Source organism: Mastacembelus armatus, chromosome 5, assembly GCF_900324485.2.
Source record: "Mastacembelus armatus chromosome 5, fMasArm1.2, whole genome shotgun sequence".
NCBI classification, from domain to species: Eukaryota; Metazoa; Chordata; class Actinopteri; order Synbranchiformes; family Mastacembelidae; genus Mastacembelus; species Mastacembelus armatus.
In genome coordinates this window covers 28165989-28186136 of record NC_046637.1, presented here as the reverse complement: position 1 = coordinate 28186136, position 20148 = coordinate 28165989, and the positions used below count along the sequence as shown (strand labels likewise).

Sequence of the window (20148 nt, the reverse complement as noted above, 5' to 3'; positions counted from 1 at the left end):
ACAAAACTTACATTTAATACTAATACAAATCACCACTGAGTCTACAGTAGGTGTAGTAGGCCCCTACTGACCTATATAAATGGGACTGATAAGCTGATAACGCTCATTCAATAGGACACGCCCCCTCGGCCCGTGTTAACGCCCACAAAGTGAGTGGAAAGGTGACCGCAGGGGGCGGGGCCGCCACGCAGCGTTACGATTTCTGTCCGCGCCGAGTAAAAGTACAGCACTCACACTCCGGTGCTCGGTTATTCCGTTACTTTTCCGTTTTCCGTACCCGCACATCTCTTCGGCTGGTTTAGCCAGCTAGCTAACCAGCTAGCAGCAGTTAGCAGCAGTTAGCCGCTCGCGTTACTCCCGGAGAAGACTCGGCGGTTGTTGTGGTCCTGCCCGAGTAACGTTACGCAGCCGCGGCCAACATGTCAGACCCAGCCGGGGAGACGAAGCTGGAGGTGAAACAGGCAAGTAAAGAGGTGAAAGAGAGCGAAAACGTAGCGGAGAAATACTCAGCTATGACCGTGAGCAGGAGCAGCGACCCGACCATGGGAGAGCTGTCGCCCGTCTTCGGCGGCGCGCCCGCGCACAAACCGGTGAAGAAGGTAAGAACCTGAGCCGAAACTCTGCAGAGCTGCACCGCGGAGGACACGTAGCGTAGCTGGGGGTCTAAAGTCTGCACAGGACGCCCTGCAGCCGGGACAATGTAGTAACACTGTGCATTTAGCTTTACGTCTGTTTTACTGAGCTGTGTGGGCTGGGTTAGGGGTTTAAGCTGTTTAAATACTGTTACTACCTGCTCTGTGATAAGTACCTGTGCAGTACTTTAGTAAATAAAGGCTATGGGTTATGTCTCAACAGCCACTTTAATCTAAAGACACGTTACAGTAACTTAAAAGGCTATTAAATTTATATTTGTAGTCACAACAACAAGGATTTATTATTATCTATTGAACACAGACTAACTACCCTGATTGAAGCTCAGCTCTGACAGGGTTCATGTCTCACAGAGGACTGGTTGTCAGTCTGTCAGTACCTGTTGACCAGGTTTATCTACTTGGCAAAAAAAAAACAATGACACTGGTGAACCAGTAGTAAGAACTAGTATGACACTGTTAACTGGGAAATGGAGCCTATTTTAAAGCACAGTAGGTTAGTAACAAATAGAAAACACTAAAATATGTTGATTTCCTGATTACGTCCAACTTAAGGAAGTAGCAGACGACTTGTTTCCTGTAGCACTTACAGAATAAGCTGGTAACTGATGCTGTCAAAGAACAAGGAAGAGTTTCATCTTGAATTCTTTCGCAGGTGAGAACCCAAAATATATTTTGGCTGGAGTGGACAAATGAGCACCGGTTTGAGACACAATGTGCTGCCTCACTGTCGGCCAGCTGTTTCACATCCTCATTCTCCTTTGGGGAGGGACCTACGGCAGCTGATAGCTTGCATTATTTAGACAGAAACAGAACAGTAGATGATTGTACGATTCAAAGAGGGAGACATTGACATAAGGAGTGGGTATGAACAGATGACATGTGCCAAATAATAGAACAGAAATCCTGACTTGGTAGTACAAATAATGTAATTACATGATGTTATGGTGTTTGATCCTGGTAAGAGCTGCTTTCATCTGTCATGTGAGGTCAAAAGGTCGCTGCTGTGGGGCCTGATAGAGGACTGTTTGCTGCGTCCATGTGCTTTGTGCCTTCTGCTATCCATTCTCAAAGTTAAGAACCAGTTATTCATTCTGTTTACATGGACATAGTTTGCTCATGTTAGGGTATTATGTCATGGATGTTTAGTACTGTGCCCCTTAGTTAATATTTAAGTACTGATGGTTGAGTTAAATTGCAAACTTATAAATGATTCTACATGGGAATTAGGCTGGAGATCATGTTTACATATGGGTTTGATGTACCTGTTTTATTACCTTTAATCATATTTGTTCTGGTGATTCACAGTATCAACAAATATAGTAATCCACATACTGTAGGCATGAAACAGTATTGTAAAGTAAAGCACAAGATGTGTTTAAGTTGTGTTTAAGGCCTTGTTAAAGAAGTCTACATTTTCAGATTCACCTCTTTCTATTAGGAGGCTGTTCAGGGGATAGGGGTCCAATAATGGAAATCCTGAGTGCAGCCATGTCAGCCAAAAACAATAAAACACACCAGCTCACATAAAACAATGCACACAAAGTCACAGCATAAAATAAACCTGGAGTGCATCCAGTCTTTACATTCATCCCAGTCAACAGTGATTCAATCAGTTTCACTGGTGAATATATGATAAGATATGGTAAAGAAAAATAAATTCAAAAACTGCTGATATGGGGAAATGTACACCTCAATGATTTTGTCACTTCCCTGCATTGCTTTGATGCGTGGAAAATCTGTGTCAACAAAAATGTATTTTCTATTTAAAGCTGGGATTAAAAAATAGCTGACCAGGCATAAAGCTGCACAAACAAAACACCATTTCCTTCCTCTTACAGACACACACTCTGTATTGGCTTTAGTTTACCTGAGGAGGGAATAACTGTTTATTTCAATGCAGAAAAATAAGAAGAAGCAGATGAAACTGCATTAAGCTAAATTTAATTAGACTGCACCTGACGGTTGGTAATAAAAGAAAGAAAGAAAGCCTAATGCATTTCACAGTTAATTATTTTCAAAATGAAATTCAATTTGTTAAACAGGCCACAGTGAAAGAGAAATATTGTTAACAAACTGATTTAAGCTTGTGCATTTGTTGTGATTTTTATCTGTTTGAAGTTTGTGGCTTGCAGCAAATCTCTACTTGGATTGAGGGGATGTTCACAACCATTACAAAGTCACGAGGAGTAAATTTGGCTTAGGCAGCTTAGGAACATCAGTCTTTGTGGTGTATTAAGCTGGGCTGCAGCCATTTGGCAATACAAAAAAATAAGATGACTAGTTTGATTAGGATTTTCATGTTACCGGTTGACAGCAAAGAATTTTTCAGCCAAGCCTATTCCATATATAAAGATTTCAAAACACACTCTTAAACAGAGCTTAAACACTCTATGAGGGAAATAATGTACAGTGTTTAACATGACTTTTGTTTCTTTAAGCAAATCCAGTTCGTGGAGGACAAGCAGGAGTTCAGCAGGTACCCCATCAAGGCAGGACGTCGCTCTTTGTCCCGCTCCATCTCTCAGTCATCCACAGACAGCTACAGCTCTGGTAAGAAGGAGGCACAACCTAACACACAGTTCACTTTGTCTGCAGTATAATATTATACATACAGTATATTCTTTGATGATTAATAATAAATTAATGTACTTTAGTTTATTTTGATTCTCACATTTTCACAAAATCTCTTCTGTTTACTCCGTGGTGTCTTTAATTTGGTGCGTTCTCTGAAAACCTCGTTGTACAGCTGCATCCTACACGGATAGCTCTGACGATGAGACTTCACCACGGGAAAAAACACAGGTCAACTCCAGGGGCAGCACTGACTTCTGTGTCAAGAACATCAAACAGGCTGAATTTGGCAGACGTGAGATAGAGATCGCGGAACAAGGTAAGACGGAGAAGAGCTGAAGTCACTGTAATCTAATTAATCTAAAAGACATCCTGTCATGCTTCATTTCATTTGACCCAATCGTGTGTAAGTCTAGAATAAATAATAATGTGAAATATAGTTATGTTAAACAAGGGGAAAATAGAGGAGTACTTTAAAAAAAAAAAAGCTTTAATCCAGCTATGGTTTAAAAATCTTGTCATCTTTAAATCCGATTTAAATCAGAAATGCTGTCTAAAAAAAAAGTGGTTTCAATATCTTCAACACCATCTGCAGGGTTGTGTTTCCCACACATTCATCTTTATGTTATCTTGTTTTTAGATATGTCAGCGCTGATCTCACTCAGGAAGAGAGCACAGAGTGAGAAACCATTGGCAGGTGCCAAAATTGTGGGCTGCACACACATCACTGCCCAGACTGCAGTAAGATTTTGCTCTGACCAAGCAATGAGTGTGATAGTATCTGTTATTTTATTATGTAATTAAATATTAAAATACGTATTATTGCTATGCAGTGTTTTTGACTAGTGAGTAGCTTTTTTCTCATCGTCTTCTTAACGTTTTCCCCTTTTTCAGGTGTTAATTGAGACTCTGGTGGCTCTTGGGGCTCAGTGCCGCTGGACTGCTTGTAACATATACTCCACACAAAATGAAGTGGCTGCTGCCCTGTCGGACTCAGGTAAGTGGCAGAGAAGGTGAAGAACATTTAGTTTTGGTGCTCAAACACCATGACTGATTTTGCCTCCAATCCCATTAGATTTTATGTGAGTTAATGCAGGATGTTTGCAGTGTCTACCAAAGTTTGGAGATCACACCTATTTATGCACATACAAGATGCACTTGGTACAAACCATAATGTGTTTGTAATAGGCATGTGTTACTAGTATGCATAGTGTGTTTTAGGAGCAGGGGTGGGCTTTGCCATGTGGTGTCTTTCAGAAGATGGGATAGCATTTGGAAATGTTAAATGAACTTTAGAAAAACAATCCCTGCAGAGATAACAGGAACACATTAGAGTTGCCATTTAGTTAAGGAACAGTACTCCTCGGGCCCTTTGTCTGGGGTTGCTGTGTGATAGTCTAAGTATGTACTAAATCTTTACAGTGGCAGGTTGAAAGGGGTCACAACAGATTTAGTAGCTGCTCAGTGGAACTGTTGCATTTTTGTAGGAATGTGTTCTGTTCAGTAAGTTAGTGCTACGCATGGTCTGCTACATGATGAACTATCTGGGTAAAACACATTTTCATTAAGTTATAGCACCTTCAGGATAAATGTCGGTCGCTTCTCCAACTTAAATCCAGTAATGCTTGTGACATTATCTCTTGGGAGCTGTAGATGTTGAATATGAACGTTTAACCAGCTCAGTTTTTCTAAATACTTTGCTGTGTCAGTAACTTGGGAGTTAAAAGCCCACTTCACATGTTCAGAAATCTAGACATGGAGTTGTTAATCTAAGCTTTATGAAGATATTACCCACCTGTTTTGTTTCAGGTGTAGCTGTGTTTGCCTGGAAGGGGGAGTCTGAGGACGACTTCTGGTGGTGTATTGACCAGTGTGTTAATACTGAGGGTTGGCAGCCTAACATGGTATGTGAAAAATGTCATTTTTATTTATTTTTTTAATACAGGATATTTTCTGTCGCAGTGTCCTCGGATATGTTATATAAACAAACAAAAGCCTTAAATACCCATGAAAACCAATGAGCAGACATTATTTTCATAGTTATTTTCAAAAATCTTTATGGCAAGAAGGAGACTTTAGCACTGTGTCTATACTGACACTCATGGTTATAAAGAAAAATCATAACTACTTCTTCATCACCTTTAGATCCTTGATGATGGAGGAGACTTGACACACTGGATGTACAAGAAATACCCTAATGTGTTCAAGAAGATCAGGGGCATCGTCGAAGAGAGTGTCACTGGGGTTCACAGGTAATTTAGTGTGCAACAGATTTTTATTTAACTTTATTCAGTTACATACAAACATAAAGTGCAGCATTTCTGTCTGCTTCTTTCCAGGTTGTATCAGTTGTCTAAGGCTGGAAAACTGTGTGTGCCAGCCATGAATGTAAATGACTCTGTGACAAAGCAGAAGTTTGACAACCTGTACTGCTGCCGAGAATCAATCCTGGATGGGTAAGTTCACCTCTAAGGTTTGTGATCGGTGGAAGGCTCAATGACAACAGTGTGGTTTAAACACTAGAATGGTTTGTGTATTGGGCAGCTTTACAGTGACTCAAAAGGTATGAAATAAATATAACATCCAAAAAAGGCCTTGGAGTTTAATCTGTCGACATGAGGGTTAAAATCAAATCAGGCCTGTCTGTGACCTTCAGCTGATAAATGTTGGTTCCACTATGAACTCGACTTCACAGTCCAGTTCCTGAAGCCCCTCGTGAACTCGTGTTTTTCTCCTAATTCACATGTCACTTCAGTTGGTTTTAAAAAGCTGTTGCCCATTAACAAATGTCAGTTAATCATCATACAAATAATCTTGTACTCGGTGTCTGCACAGCATCAGGTCAATGGTTAATACACACACCACGGATGGTTTATTACTATTCATTAATAATCTGCAAGTTACAGTGATGTCTGATGATCCATTATGAATTATGGCACTAAATGTGGGCATCAAAAGACCTGGGGTATTTACAGTAAGCTGTTTTTCTACAGTCCTTGGGTTTTCCTGTACTGTAGAAGGTTATAATGTTACAGACACACATCACTTAACATGGTTATTTAGGACAGTTAGGAAAATGCTTTTTGTTATTGGACAACCTTTAGTACAAACAGTACTGCTCTAGCATGTAAGGACGGCAGGTTTTGGAGTTGTAAACATACTGACCGGCAGTTTGTCACTTCCACAGAATGTGCTAATTTTATGTCTTAAACCTCCGTAGCTTGAAGAGAACCACAGATGTCATGTTTGGAGGCAAACAGGTGGTTGTATGTGGGTATGGTGAGGTAAGATGCTGCTTCAGATGTTAACATGCCGCACTAATATTAATCATACAGGTGTTAAAATATTCATAATGATACACTGCAACGCTAACAACTCCCACAACACGGCCATGGAATCACGACACAAATAGCTGTCATCACATTTTATTATGACAAGATTTACAGGACACATCTTTCGCTCACTGTTGAGTCTAGATGGTGTTGAAGAATCAAAGTTTGGAGTTATTGAGATTACTGATGTTTCTGTGTTAGGTGGTTAATGCTTAAGGACTGGTAATTGTAATTTATGTATTAACATGTTAATCAGAATATGTAACTTTGTTAGTTATACAGTGTATTATTTTGTCTTTGCAGGTTGGAAAAGGCTGCTGTGCTGCTCTGAAAGCTCTGGGAGCCATTGTCTATGTTACAGAGATTGATCCCATCTGTGCCCTGCAGGCCTGGTGAGGACAACAAGAACCGGGATGATCTCTCCGCTCACTTTGTTGACATATATGAGTAGGAGAGACCGCAGCAGTGATCGAAACGTAGCACAGCTGCTCGAGCAAGCCAGAAACTGTTTTTGTCAATGATCTAACTGAATAGTATTGCGTAACTAAGTCTAAGGCTTAATGCCGAACATCTTTCACTTGTTTGTGAACAGCATGGATGGATTCCGGGTGGTGAAGCTGAATGAGGTCATTCGCCAGGTTGATGTCATCATCACGTGCACAGGTAACTGGACCTGAAGCTGTGCTGATGTAACTGTTCATTGAAATGCACTGATATGAGTTTACAGAGTTTAGCTTTCAATCTGTGCTGTACCGTACCTGTCTTACATGATTAATGCCTTTTAGCTCATGTTACGTTCTGTGAGGCAGCCGATGCACACTGACCGAAGGTGAATCACTATGTCTCTCCGTAGGGAACAAGAATGTGGTGACCAGAGACCAGCTGGACCGAATGAAAAATGGCTCCATTGTCTGCAACATGGGTCACTCCAATACTGAGATTGACGTGGTAAGCTGCTGTTAGAATAATTAGGAATTCATCTGGTTGAACTATCATAAAGAATCTGACAACAGAATATGATGACACTCGTGTCCCTACCAGGCAAGTCTTCGGACCACCGAGCTGACCTGGGAGAGAGTGCGCTCTCAGGTGGATCACATCATTTGGCCTGATGGGAAGAGAGTTATACTTCTGGCTGAGGTGACTGTCACTTATCTCATACAGTGCTAGGCATGTGGCTTTACTATCCGTAAATAATAATCTGTGTCAGTCTTTTTAAAGGAAATACACAGAGGTTTTAATTTGTTCTGTCAATTCAATACTTGTTAATAAGTGCGGTTACATTATGTTGCAGTGTCGTTGCATTTGGAACCAATTTTCTTAAACACGTTGCTGTCCTCCACAGGGGCGTCTCCTTAACCTCAGCTGCTCCACTGTCCCTACCTTTGTTTTGTCCATCACAGCCACTACTCAGGTAACACTTGGGACATACTTGTAGCAGCTGCTAACGTACAGTAGTTATTGCTGCAGGCCCCTGCAGAGAGCAGAGTGTGAAGGGTTCACCGTGTGCTTTTCCACTTGCTTTGATTATTTGGCCTTCCTGGCAGATAAGCTCATGCTCTGACCTGGAAATATCATCAGTAATAATAAAACACCAGAGAGCAACAGCAGCTGTCTGAGCTGAGCGTGTTTCAGTAACATGAAGTATTTCCCTACATGTGCAGGACAGTGCATTCACAGCTTCATACTGCTTCTGTTCATAGATGTGCTATTACTGCTCTGAATTGTCTAAATTATCTTTCCATTTACCAGCATCACAAATGTGAAATTGATGCGTAATTGTTTCAGGCTCTGGCCCTTATAGAGCTGTACAACGCTCCTGAGGGACGCTACAAGCAGGATGTTTACCTGCTTCCCAAGAAGATGGGTGAGGATACGTACATTTAACCTTCACATGGAGTATTTAAAGTTCACTGTTTACAAGTCACATTACTTGTGGCTGGGCTGTTGCAGTGAGGGGCGTGAATTAATTTCCTAGATGTTAGTTTGGAGATTACAAGTTTATAAGATGGGAATTGAAAATCTCCTGTGAACCTCTCATGACGTCTGGTGATGGTGGTGCTGTAACTATCAAAGGCCAGCAGTGGCCGCTCAGTGTAGTTTATCCAGCAGATATAAGTTGATTTCTTGTGATGAGTCCTGTTGGTGTGTTTACATCTTTTTCTCACTAAACCACGTGTCTTATACCAGATGAATATGTTGCCAGTCTCCATCTGACTACGTTTGACGCCCACCTGACAGAGCTTACAGATGATCAGGCAAAATACTTGGGCCTTAACAAGAACGGACCTTTTAAACCCAATTACTACAGGTAATAGTTGACAGTTGTTTCCTTTATATTTTATTCACCGTCAATTCATCTATGGACTTTTTATTCATTCATATTATAATATTAACATTTCTGATTTTATGAAACCATCATAACGTCTGAATATTTGTATACAGAGAAAAGTAACAGTTGCTTAGTAAAATAGATTGCAGTAGGTTGCTCACAAATGCACCGACATATTCTGTATATAAAATAAAAGAACTGTTAACAGCTTTTCTCAACTTTATCTGTTTTTGGTGTTTACAGGTATTAGTCTCCTCACATGTGTGGACAGTGTCCAACTTTGGCTGTCCCCTGGAAAAAGACAGAGTTATATTGTATTTTATACTCATCACTGGATCCTCAGCTTATTTTTAGCTGTATTTTATTTGCTTCACTTGCTGCTTTGTATAGATAATACACGTGGCTATTAAAAGCCTGTGTAACTATAGCACTTATAGCTGCTTTTGGATGAGATTTTTATCTTCTGGTGCACCTTTTTCTGTACCTGCTGGCTCTGAAGTTATTTTAGCATACTGATATTGGACAATGTATCAGTACAATGTGCCAAATGACTCAGAGACTGACAGCTATTGTGAAATGTTATTGGTTAGTTGTGGAACCAGTCCACATTAGGCAATACTTTTGATATCAACATTATATCCACCTGTGTTAATACTAAAGAGTCACTTTAAATGCCAAACTCACAAAGCGTTTTAGCCAATTTTAGCTCATTCGTTGGTGTTCTCATTAGCCTCCTGTTTGGAGCCATTTCCAGGGATAAAGCAGAGACAAGCTTAGCCTTGCACAAAAAAGAGAGCTGCTATAAACTTCTGGATGGTGAAGAACTCCACATGTTTTTCTCCTGTGTAGGTGGACCAAATTAGAGCTGAAAGGCCAGAGAGTGTTGCTCTTCAGTTTATCAAATGGCCATTAGATTGAGTAATTGGATGTCACTGTGTGTCTGCTGGATGTTCTAGTAGGCAGTTATTGAGCCATAAGAAATTGATAATCTGAATGTAAATCAAGGCTGTGTTTCTGTGACTTTGTTTTGGAGCCGTTCTCCAGTGATCAAAAATGACTTAATGTACCTTCTTTTCAGTTTGATGTTACAGTATTTACACATCTAATACATTCCATCCACAAAATACAGAAAATATACATCATGACCTCTGTGGTGTCATCGCCATTAATGCTAACATTCAACAGATCTGGGCAATGAAAGAACTTAATGTCTTAAGTATGGCTAACATAAGAAGCAATCTTGATATTTACCTTCTTTAAAAAATGTGTCCATTTATGAGATTTTGGTGTCTGGTAAGAATAGTATCTGCACCTCAGGGCATTCAGATATCTCAGATTATTTGTAAATATATTTTTACCAGATCTGCATTGTCTGACCTTAAGATCCATGCCTAATCTATCGTTATTGTGAAGTTACTATTTACAGTAATACTTTTAACTTTGCTTCTGTATTATCTTGTGCATTTACACATTTATTATAACTTCTTAAAACACAATGTTTTTTCTTGTTAAAGATTTGTATTGTTCAAAAGACTAACACTCTGTCTAGCTTGTTAAATGCACAGCAGCAGTATACTCCATTTACTTCTCTATATTCACCTGTAAGACTTTTTTAAATTAGTGGTCACACTCAGACTTTATATAGTAATTATTTTGTAATTCAAACTGTCGAGTGTGCTGGTAGTTGCTGTGTCTTGCTGAGTTTAAACTTGCATTTCATTTTTCTGTATTTGATGCTGGTAATCTGTGGGTCAACCTTAATCCAAACAGCTGACTGTGTTACTGTTACTGCCAGTGATTCAGCACCTTGACACCTTGTTCAGGTGTTCCACCTGAATTCATTCTGTATCTCCTTGCATTTCCCTTGAAAAACAGCTCCATCCACAATGACAGGTAGTTCCTGTATTTAGATTTTGCAGTGATTTCATTCTTTTGTCACTCACCGTAGTAGGCCATGTATGTCTATTGCAGTATGCTACGATAAAGTGCTTTAATATTTGCATTTGCAGCTTTAAGGCCAAGGACATTCAGTGAGGACATCATTGTTAGCAAGATGAGCAGTGTAACCATGGTTACTGGTCAGCTGACAGTGCCTTGTGACTCACTCAGTAGTTTATATACAACTGTGTTTCTATGGTTTTATTTTGCAATATACGGAAATCGCTATGCAGCTGAACATACTCAGTATTTTACTTCTGCAGTACTGAATTATTAAATCAGTGTTTCATATTATTCGACTGTACATTACATTATTATTCGAATAAAAGGTGACATTATGGTCTTCTTAAATGCTTTTTACATTGATTTTAATGTATGTTTGTGTCACTGTTTCTTGAATCGACCATAAAGTTCTAATTATTTACAGTGGACTTTTCCTGAGAGCACATGCCTTTGATAGTGGCTTCCTCCAGCTTTAACTAATAATGTGGTTTTCATTCTACCCTAGTTTTAACTCTATTATAGAGACAAGTGAATGTGTTTAATGCTGGAGGAAACAGCTTAAATCTTGTCAAACTGAGGTAACCACTGTGATTTGAAAGCTGCAGACTGTTGCTGGTTTGAGGTTTTGGATTTGTTCTGTAAAACTGCCCTATCGTTTCAACACTGAAGAACATAATTTCAGTGATATACACCCTGTTCAACTTCTGTTCACAGTTCTCTTTAATAAACTGCTGTTTAAATCTGAAAATGGCTGAGATGTATAACTTGTGATAAGGCTTTCTCTGCATTGAAAATGTAAAACCTGTAGTCTACATATCAGACGTACAGACACACAGAACATACATTTGATATTTTGAATTACATGATCTTAATGCCATTTTTATTGTTAAACAGATACTGGGTGTACATTTGAGGATATTCATGGATTACTTTATGTTTACTTCCCACAGAACATGTGTGTCCAAATTATCCAGGAATAGTGAACCAAGAGAAGAAGGATGCAAGATGTAAAAGGTGTAAAAGGGGGAACATTTAGAAATACAGAACGTTATTTTCTTTAGAGTCTAAAACTAGAGAAGGAATCAGAACCGTATATGCTAGAAAAATAAACATCAACACAGGTATTATATTATAGGTGTATAAGAAATGAACGTCCTCTGACGTCATCATGAACGGACGTACTGCTCAGCCGAATTCACGCTCGTCAGCTCTCGCGAGAGGACACGGCGCCCCAAAAATTATGGACGTCGGTGGAAACGGTGGTGGGCTACCTGTAAACAATAAACAGAGAGCTATGCTGCCGAACAAAAGCAGGGGCGACTTTACAAGAAATGCACGCAAAGATTCAGAGGTGCGTATATCGAAGACCGAGCTTTGTTTTGCGCAAACACTCAACAGACTCGGCCTTTCTGCTGCTCTTTACCGTTAGCTAACACAGCTAGCGTTAGCTCAGTCGGGCCAAGGCTAATCTCGTTCAATTGTCGTTTCTGCTGCAAAGCGAAAACTAACAGCAGCAGATGATGTTGGGAATAGATGGATAATGGGCCTGTAGTTGGACGGTGTTTGCTTTGTAGTCCACAGATATTGTTGAAGAGCAGGGGCTAGCTAACTAGCTGATAGCTGGTAGCTAACCACAGGGCAGCCTGTCAGATTATTTCAGGTCCTGTTTAATTATTATATATATACTATTATACTATTATACTGTACTTTCACTATGGACGTGGGTCATGGAGCTGTCACTAATGATTGTGAAAGGGTTATGATTGATTCTTGTGCCAGAAAATCACTTCCAGGACCTGTCCTGTTGTTTCGATTGGTAAATAATAACTGTATACACCGTCAATGGTAAATAATCATAGAAAACACAGGAATGGCAGCAACAGAACTTTGGGCTTTATCCTGGTTAAAGGCAAGAAAGAGAAGATGTGTTCCTGGGATGTGGGATTTGGGGCGACCTGACTCTCTAAACTCAGTTAAATAAAAGCAAATATTTAGTAGATATTATTTTGTGTGGGGTAGCTTTCTAATCTATACAATTAGACTCTTTCATTATTACTCTAGTGTAATATTTGGTCTAATCATAATGCCATAAAATGTGCCACAGGGGCTGTCTGAGTCTCCAGACCTGGAGTTTGAATATGCTGATACGGACAAGTGGGCTGCAGAGCTGTCAGGTGTGTGGGTTATTGTCACATTTTACCATCATGGAGGTTTCCAGACTCTGCTTTGTTTCCCTGAACTTAATGATCTTTTAAGATTTGTAATTTCTGGTGAAGTCAGAATATTTTATATGATGTGTGTGCTTGTTTCAGAGCTGTACAGTTATACTGAAGGGCCAGAGTTTGCTCTTAATAGAAAGTGCTTTGAAGAGGAATTCAGAACACATGGTATGTGGTTAAACTTAGAAACAATCAAATCTTAGTTTATTTATTTTGAACACCAACTTACATCTAATATGGAGAAAGTGTGTCTGTTACAGTTTATTATCTGCACCTCTACTGTGTTTTAGTGTCTGATAAGCAGTGGACAGAGCTTGATGCAGCTCAGCACAGAGCTCACGCCATGCGCTTGTTGGACAGCTTGGAGGTGATTGCTCGGGAGAAGAGGCTGAAGGTTGCCAGAGCCATTCTTTACATGGCCCAGGGTCAGTCCACATCACTTAGAAGTGATTTAGCATTAAATGAGTTCACAGAGAAGGAAATACTGTAAGACTTTTTTTACCTTTTGTTTTTCTCTAGGAACCTTTGCAGAGTGCACTTCTGAGGCTGAGGTGCAGCACTGGATGAGATACAACACCTTTCTGCTGTTGGATGTCGGGACCTTCTCTGCTCTGGTGGAACTGCTCAACATGGAGATAGAGTATGATCAGTTTTCTAGTTTCATATAAGTCTGGTTTTAGTCTGAAAAATATTTACTGTCACTCAGAAGTGAAACATCTATGAATCAGCACTTGATACAAAGAACAAAGAAGCTTTTCAGCTTTTTGATTAAACTGTGATTCACTCACCAAAAAGGAAAAAAATGTTGCTTAGCTTTGCATTAAAGGTACATGTTAATGAATTTTCTGTTGTCAGGGTTTCTGTGTGCAGAACATAATATCAACTAATCCATTTTCTGTCTTTCAGTAACAGTGCTGCCTGTAGTAGCGCTGTGAGAAAACCAGCCATTTCCCTTGCAGACAGCACAGATCTCAGAGTGCTGCTTAACATAATGTACCTGATGGTGGAAACAATCCAACAGGATGATCCAGCTGACAGGCCTGAATGGAAAATCATCCGGGAAACCTTCAGAACAGAACTGGGTAAATTTTATCAATGTCAGTCATGTTATGGATATTAACAAAACCTGCCAGATAAACTAACACCACCCTGTTTCTTTAATCCAGGGTCTCCTATATTCAACAATGAGCCTGTTTCTGTCATGCTGTTTGGTATGGTTACCAAGTTCTGCAGCGGTCATGCCCCCCACTTCCCAATGAAGAAGGTTTTATTACTGTTGTGGAAGAGCATACTGGTGAGATATAGAAATAGCTACTGTTCCTGACTGATTACCCTGCAACAGAAAGTGACACCTGGAGATGAGACATTAAAATCCTCCTTTGTTCTGTTTCAGTTCACACTTGGAGGGTTCGAGCAGCTCCAAAGCATAAAGATCCATAAGCGTGAGGAGCTGGGTCTCCCCCCTCTTCCCGAGGACAGCATACGGGTCATTCGCAGTATGAGGGCCGCTTCTCCCCCTGCATCTGCATCTGATCTCATAGAACAGCAACAAAAACGGGCACGTCGAGAACACAAGGTTGTCATTGCTACAGCTGCCTATTCACAGACCAGTGATATTCGGTATCACTGCCATGGGTATAGCTCAGCCTGTGGCTGCCAGTGATGCACGATGATGCCATTTACGTTAGTATGTCATTTTAAACACAATTAAGATATTACCAAGACATAAACAGCGTCTTCCAGACTCTCTACTCATTATGAATAATGCCATAATGGTTACATGTTGTCCCAGTTTTTAAAGGTGTTAATTAGATATACAGCACTTTATAACCCTATGGCACATACTGGGGCACATACATATATAAATCTTCTTGCTGAGAAAGAAAACACTGTGTTTTCACTACATTTGAATGTACATGGCATGATAGCAACATGACAAAAAGACATGAACTGAACCATTCTACAAGCAACAGCCCATCTTATCTGAAAGTACTGATTGTTTTTTGGGGAATTACTTGTCTTGACATTATTCAGGCTGGCTGGGAAACAAGCTACAAACGTGAAATAGTTTGTAATGCAAAGTAATTTTAGTTTAGACTCCACTCACAGTTCAACACCATCTTTACTGTATGTTTGTATCTCACACAGGCACTGATCAAACAGGACAACCTCGATGCATTCAATGAAAAGGACCCTTACAAAGCTGATGACTCTCGTGAGGATGAGGAGGACAATGATGACAATGACAACTCTATAGAGGCAGAGACGTTCCCTCTAGAGAGGGATGAGGTGATGCCTCCCCCTATTCCTCACCCTCCATCAGAGAGGGTGTCCTTCCCCAAAGGGCTCCCATGGGCTCCTAAAGTCAGGTACTGTTCAATAACTGGATATGTGTATGACTTCTGTATTATGTCCTTTTGTTATTTAAGTGTAATCTCAAATAAACATTTGGATGATCAGATTAAGGTTTTTGAGCTGTTTTGGACGTTTTTGTTTTTGCTCCAACAGGGAAAAAGACATTGAAAATTTCCTGGAATCAAGTAGAAGCAAATTTATTGGTTACACACTGGGGAGGTAAGTTTGTTGTTTCGTTGGATATTTAAAGAGGTTATCATTGGTTATCATTTGGTTTATTAAAGAAAATGTGTTGTCTGTGTGCTGAAATAACACACAGCAGTAAACCATGGTTGCTGGTGTGCATGTCTTGCAGTGATACAGATACAGTTGTTGGCCTCCCCAGGCCAATTCATGAGAGCATCAAGACATTAAAGCAGGTATTGCAACATTTTCCACAGTTTTTCTTTAACTTCTTTCTCTAAAGGAATATCTTAAGAACTAAGAGTGCGTAGCTGTACTGCTCCTGGACTTGCTCTCGTCTCTTTTCAGCACAAGTATGTCTCTATAGCTGAGATACAGATCACGAAGGAGGAGGAGTTTCAGAAAACCCCTCTGTCTGGCGTAAGTCGAAACAAAATGATTTGTTGTGAATATGAACAGTTTTGACCTAGAGGGCACACGATGCTCCTGTGATCTAACATTTTGCTAACATGATGGAGTAAGAATGTTTTTTTTAAATAAGCAGTGTAATAAATAGTAAACTCTTCATCCTGTTGATGAAGATTTGAAGCAGGTCAAACTGTCTTGACATGTGGTGGTAAAAGGCTTTTGTCTGTTTTGTGTCTCTTGTTTTCTGCTTCTTCATGTTCAGGGTGAGGAGGAGGTGGAGATGTGTTCAACCGAGCTGCTCTATCAGGGAATTCTGCCCAGTTTGCCTCAATACATGGTTAGTTTCAAGGACAGTTTGTTTAATGCTGATGTGGATCACAGAATACAGATTGATATGTTACCCACTGTTTGTTACTTACACTCTCATGTAGTATTAGATTTAACATGTCACGCACCATTACTCCTGGCCCTGGTATCTTACCATTACTACTACTAAATGTGACTCAGGGTTGTGGGTTATAAGATGGTTGTGTCGACATCTGACCACTAATTCGGCCCCTCAGGAGCCGCCGTGAAGAGCCATGTGACTTTATGTTGTAGCTAATACGTGGTGTGTCTCTCATAATGTCAGATTGCTCTGTTGAAGATCCTTCTCGCAGCAGCTCCCACCTCCAAAGCCAAAACAGACTCCATCAACATCCTGGCAGACGTGCTGCCGGAGGAGATGCCGTAAGTGATGTAGAGTCTCTAAACGGGTTTAAAGGCTTTGCTGCTTCCTCCTCTGCAGTGTAACACTATGAACAAGAAGAAAACCTTAAACAACAGTATTACAGCTGCATTAATATCTAACAAAGCTTATCTCTGTTTTGGCAGTGCAGCTGTACAGGTTATGTTACTGGAATGTGTGTGAAGTCTGATTATAAGCACTGTGCTTATTCTGAGGCGGTTTGTTATTTTAGGTGCAAACAGCAGGACAGTTACAGTAAAAGGAAATGTTTGCATGGAACCATGTCAAGGAGAAAAACATTATTTTATAGCCGAGATTCTGCTTTGCAGCCTTTCAGCGTTTCTTTTAATCAGATGTTAAAGGTAAAGACCGGAGGCTGACCTGACCTGATCTAGGTTTTGCTGTGAGGAACCTGAAGAGGTTCTGATCTCTCCTGTCTGACTCTGCAGGACCACAGTGTTACAAAGCATGAAACTTGGAGTAGATGTGAATCGACACAAAGAGATCATCGTGAAGGCCATCTCCGCCATCCTGCTGCTGCTCCTGAAACACTTCAAGCTAAATCACATCTACCAGGTAGAAATGTTGCCCAGTTCCTCATCGCGATCCTTCACTATGATTTAATGAATTTGCCGTGTGTAATTGAATAAAGGATGTTTTTGTGTGTCTTTTTTCATAGTTTGAATACATGGCTCAGCACCTGGTGTTTGCCAACTGCATCCCCCTCATTCTGAAGTTCTTCAACCAGAACATCATGTCTTACATCACAGCTAAAAATAGGTACTTTCAAGGCCTCTTCAAGTAAAAATACACTTATGTTACTTACATTTTCTTTATTTCGCTCTTCTCAATGCTCTCTCTCCAAAAGCATTTCAGTACTGGACTTTCCATACTGTGTGGTGCATGAGCTCCCAGAGTTAACTGCTGAGAGTTTGGTGAGTTTTCAGATTTCTGTTGTCATGAGCTGGTTAAAGCAAAGTGTTGCACTGACGGCTGACGTCAGACTTTTACGTTTTAATGTGGGTACTTCCTCTGCTACAGGAAGCGGGAGACAACAATCAGTTTTGCTGGAGGAATCTGTTTTCCTGTATTAACCTGCTGAGGATCCTCAACAAACTGACCAAGTGGAAACACTCCAGGACGATGGTGAGAGCCCATCAAACTCAGCATGTGAAAGTATGGGGTTAAATATGGGGCTCACCGTTGATCTTCTGTCTCCCAGATGTTGGTGGTGTTTAAGTCGGCTCCCATTCTGAAGAGGGCGCTGAAGGTCAAGCAGGCCATGATGCAGCTCTACGTCCTCAAGCTGCTTAAAGTGCAAACCAAATATCTGGGGCGTCAGTGGAGGAAGAGCAACATGAAGACCATGTCTGCCATCTACCAGAAGGTCCGACATCGTCTTAACGACGACTGGGCCTATGGAAATGGTGAGTGGGAACAACAGTGTGTGTTGTTCTAGTGGAACGACGTTCCCAATATGGTGTTTTGGTGCAAATATATGGTGAGACCAGAGTCCACAGAATTTGATTTGCTGTTTTTCTCTCTTCGAGCAGATCTGGATGCTCGTCCCTGGGACTTCCAGGCGGAGGAGTGCGCTCTGCGGGCCAACATCGAACGCTTCAACAGTCGCCGCTACGACAAGAGCCACAGCAACCCGGACTTCATGCCTGTGGACAACTGTCTGCAAAGTGTTCTGGGACAGCGGGTGGACCTGCCCGAAGACTTTCAAATGAACTATGACCTTTGGCTCGAGCGGGAGGTCTTCTCCAAACCTATTTCCTGGGAAGAACTGCTACAGTGAGAATCAACAGTCTCATGGTTTTTCCAGACTAAACCACAAACAGTGCTCTCCCTCTCTCTCTGGTAAAACTTTGATGAAAGCATTATGTTTCATGTTCCATACAGATGTAAGATGTCGGACGGATCTCACTCTCTAAAGCCACCAGGCGTTACCTTCAGTCCTCACGTTGGATTTATGGTTGTGGTTTTACACCTCGATCAGGCCTACAACCAAGTTCTTTACGTGAAGAACCTTTGCCTTTGAGAAGTTTAGTATTGTTGTACTTTTAATCGCTGAGATTTTTCCACTCTAATGTTCTCTCCACTGTTTTTTAATGAAAGCTGAAAATAAATTAAGTGCTAAATCCTGCTCATTTGCTGATTTAACCCCAACCCTTCCCTTCTATTTACAGGTATTTGCTGTGTGTGTGCCTCTGACCTAGAATCACTACATGACACTATGTTCTCTCTTAATTTGAAAGAAATGTATTTGAAATATGTTTTAACTGTTCAACACCTTGGACATGAGTATGACAGTTTATGTGGTTCAGAGAAATGAAAGGAACGGGTTAGTGGTCGTTGGACCGTCTGTATGTAAAAATAAAACCACGTATTTTTTAAGTTGTTACCTCAACAGGAGAACTTCTGTTCACCACACTCACCCTGTGTTGATCCTGATGTATTTGCAAATGATTTAAATGTCGTTTGCATTTTATGGAGTCATCGTAGTGCTGCCTACACATCTGCGCCCTGGGACCATTGTCAGTTAAACCTTGAATGAACTTGGGTTATATAATTTTTTATTTGATAGTAAAACAAGCTGTGTTTGACTGGTGTCACTGGTCAGACTGGTTTTGAAGTGTAGTGGGAAAAAACAATTACCAGTTACCGAAACATTTTCCTTGGTGTTTTTATTATGTTTTATTATGAAGGTTAAGGGAAAGAGAATACATGTAAATTGTGAACCATATTTATCACGGGGTTGTCTTGTGTTTTACATGGACTTAAATACTGTAATAAAATTAAACTGTCATTCATGTTTATTTTTCTTTACTTAAATTTGTGGTTGTGCAGATACACTCAGGACTGTGTGCAGTGACAGCACAGGGTTTGAACATTGCTCGTTATAGTTTTGTGTCTGTTCTGCTATTGGGCTGTTCCTAACTCTGTTTATGATTCTTGCTACAGGTTTTCCTTTATTCTTTTACTGATGGAGGGACCATGAGACAACGGGCCCCTGGTCCTCGTCATGTAAAAGGTCCCACCTCTTCTATGCTTTTCCTCACAGACTGAGCAACCAGGCCTTGTAGCAGGTGTGTATGTAGCTTCTTGTAGATGTTTTGTGTTGGTTTTTAAACTTTGGGTACATTTGTAGTTGGAGTCATTATCATTTGTGTGTCTCTATTTTGTCCAAGGTGAAATTTGCCACATGGAGAATTCTCAGGCCAAATATTCAGGATAATTCCAGAGCCCCCTGTGCTTTATGTCAAGCACGGCTGTAACTCCATTCATTCTGTTTATATTCATCTAACTGTTATTATTACAGATAGAAGATACGTGTACAGTTGAATGTATGTTGTTTGTTTTCATGACAGGACTCTGACTCTGGATCTGTTTATAAGCCTTAAGTATCTTTAGCATCAGTCCA

At 40.5% G+C, this 20148-nt stretch overlaps 1 protein-coding gene across 1 annotated transcript; it reads left to right on the top strand.

Annotated features, from left to right (window-relative positions):
• Positions 1-182: 182 nt before the first annotated feature.
• LOC113130037 (striatin-interacting protein 1 homolog) lies at positions 183-19537 on the top strand. The gene is made up of 37 exons (XM_026306321.2): positions 183-599; positions 3092-3203; positions 3400-3543; positions 3865-3965; positions 4119-4221; positions 5034-5128; positions 5370-5476; positions 5564-5680; positions 6445-6508; positions 6860-6948; positions 7149-7219; positions 7410-7504; positions 7598-7696; positions 7902-7970; positions 8345-8423; positions 8747-8867; positions 9738-9760; positions 12038-12180; positions 12934-13003; positions 13142-13216; positions 13339-13473; positions 13568-13688; positions 13955-14130; positions 14215-14342; positions 14442-14624; positions 15197-15417; positions 15557-15622; positions 15759-15822; positions 15935-16006; positions 16257-16331; positions 16626-16723; positions 17171-17297; positions 17401-17501; positions 17590-17656; positions 17763-17867; positions 17944-18148; positions 18275-19537. The coding sequence occupies exons 1-37, from the start codon at positions 420-422 to the stop codon at positions 18520-18522; spliced, it is 4149 nt and encodes a 1382-aa protein (XP_026162106.1). The 5' UTR covers positions 183-419; the 3' UTR covers positions 18523-19537.
• The last annotated feature ends 611 nt before the right edge of the window (positions 19538-20148 follow it).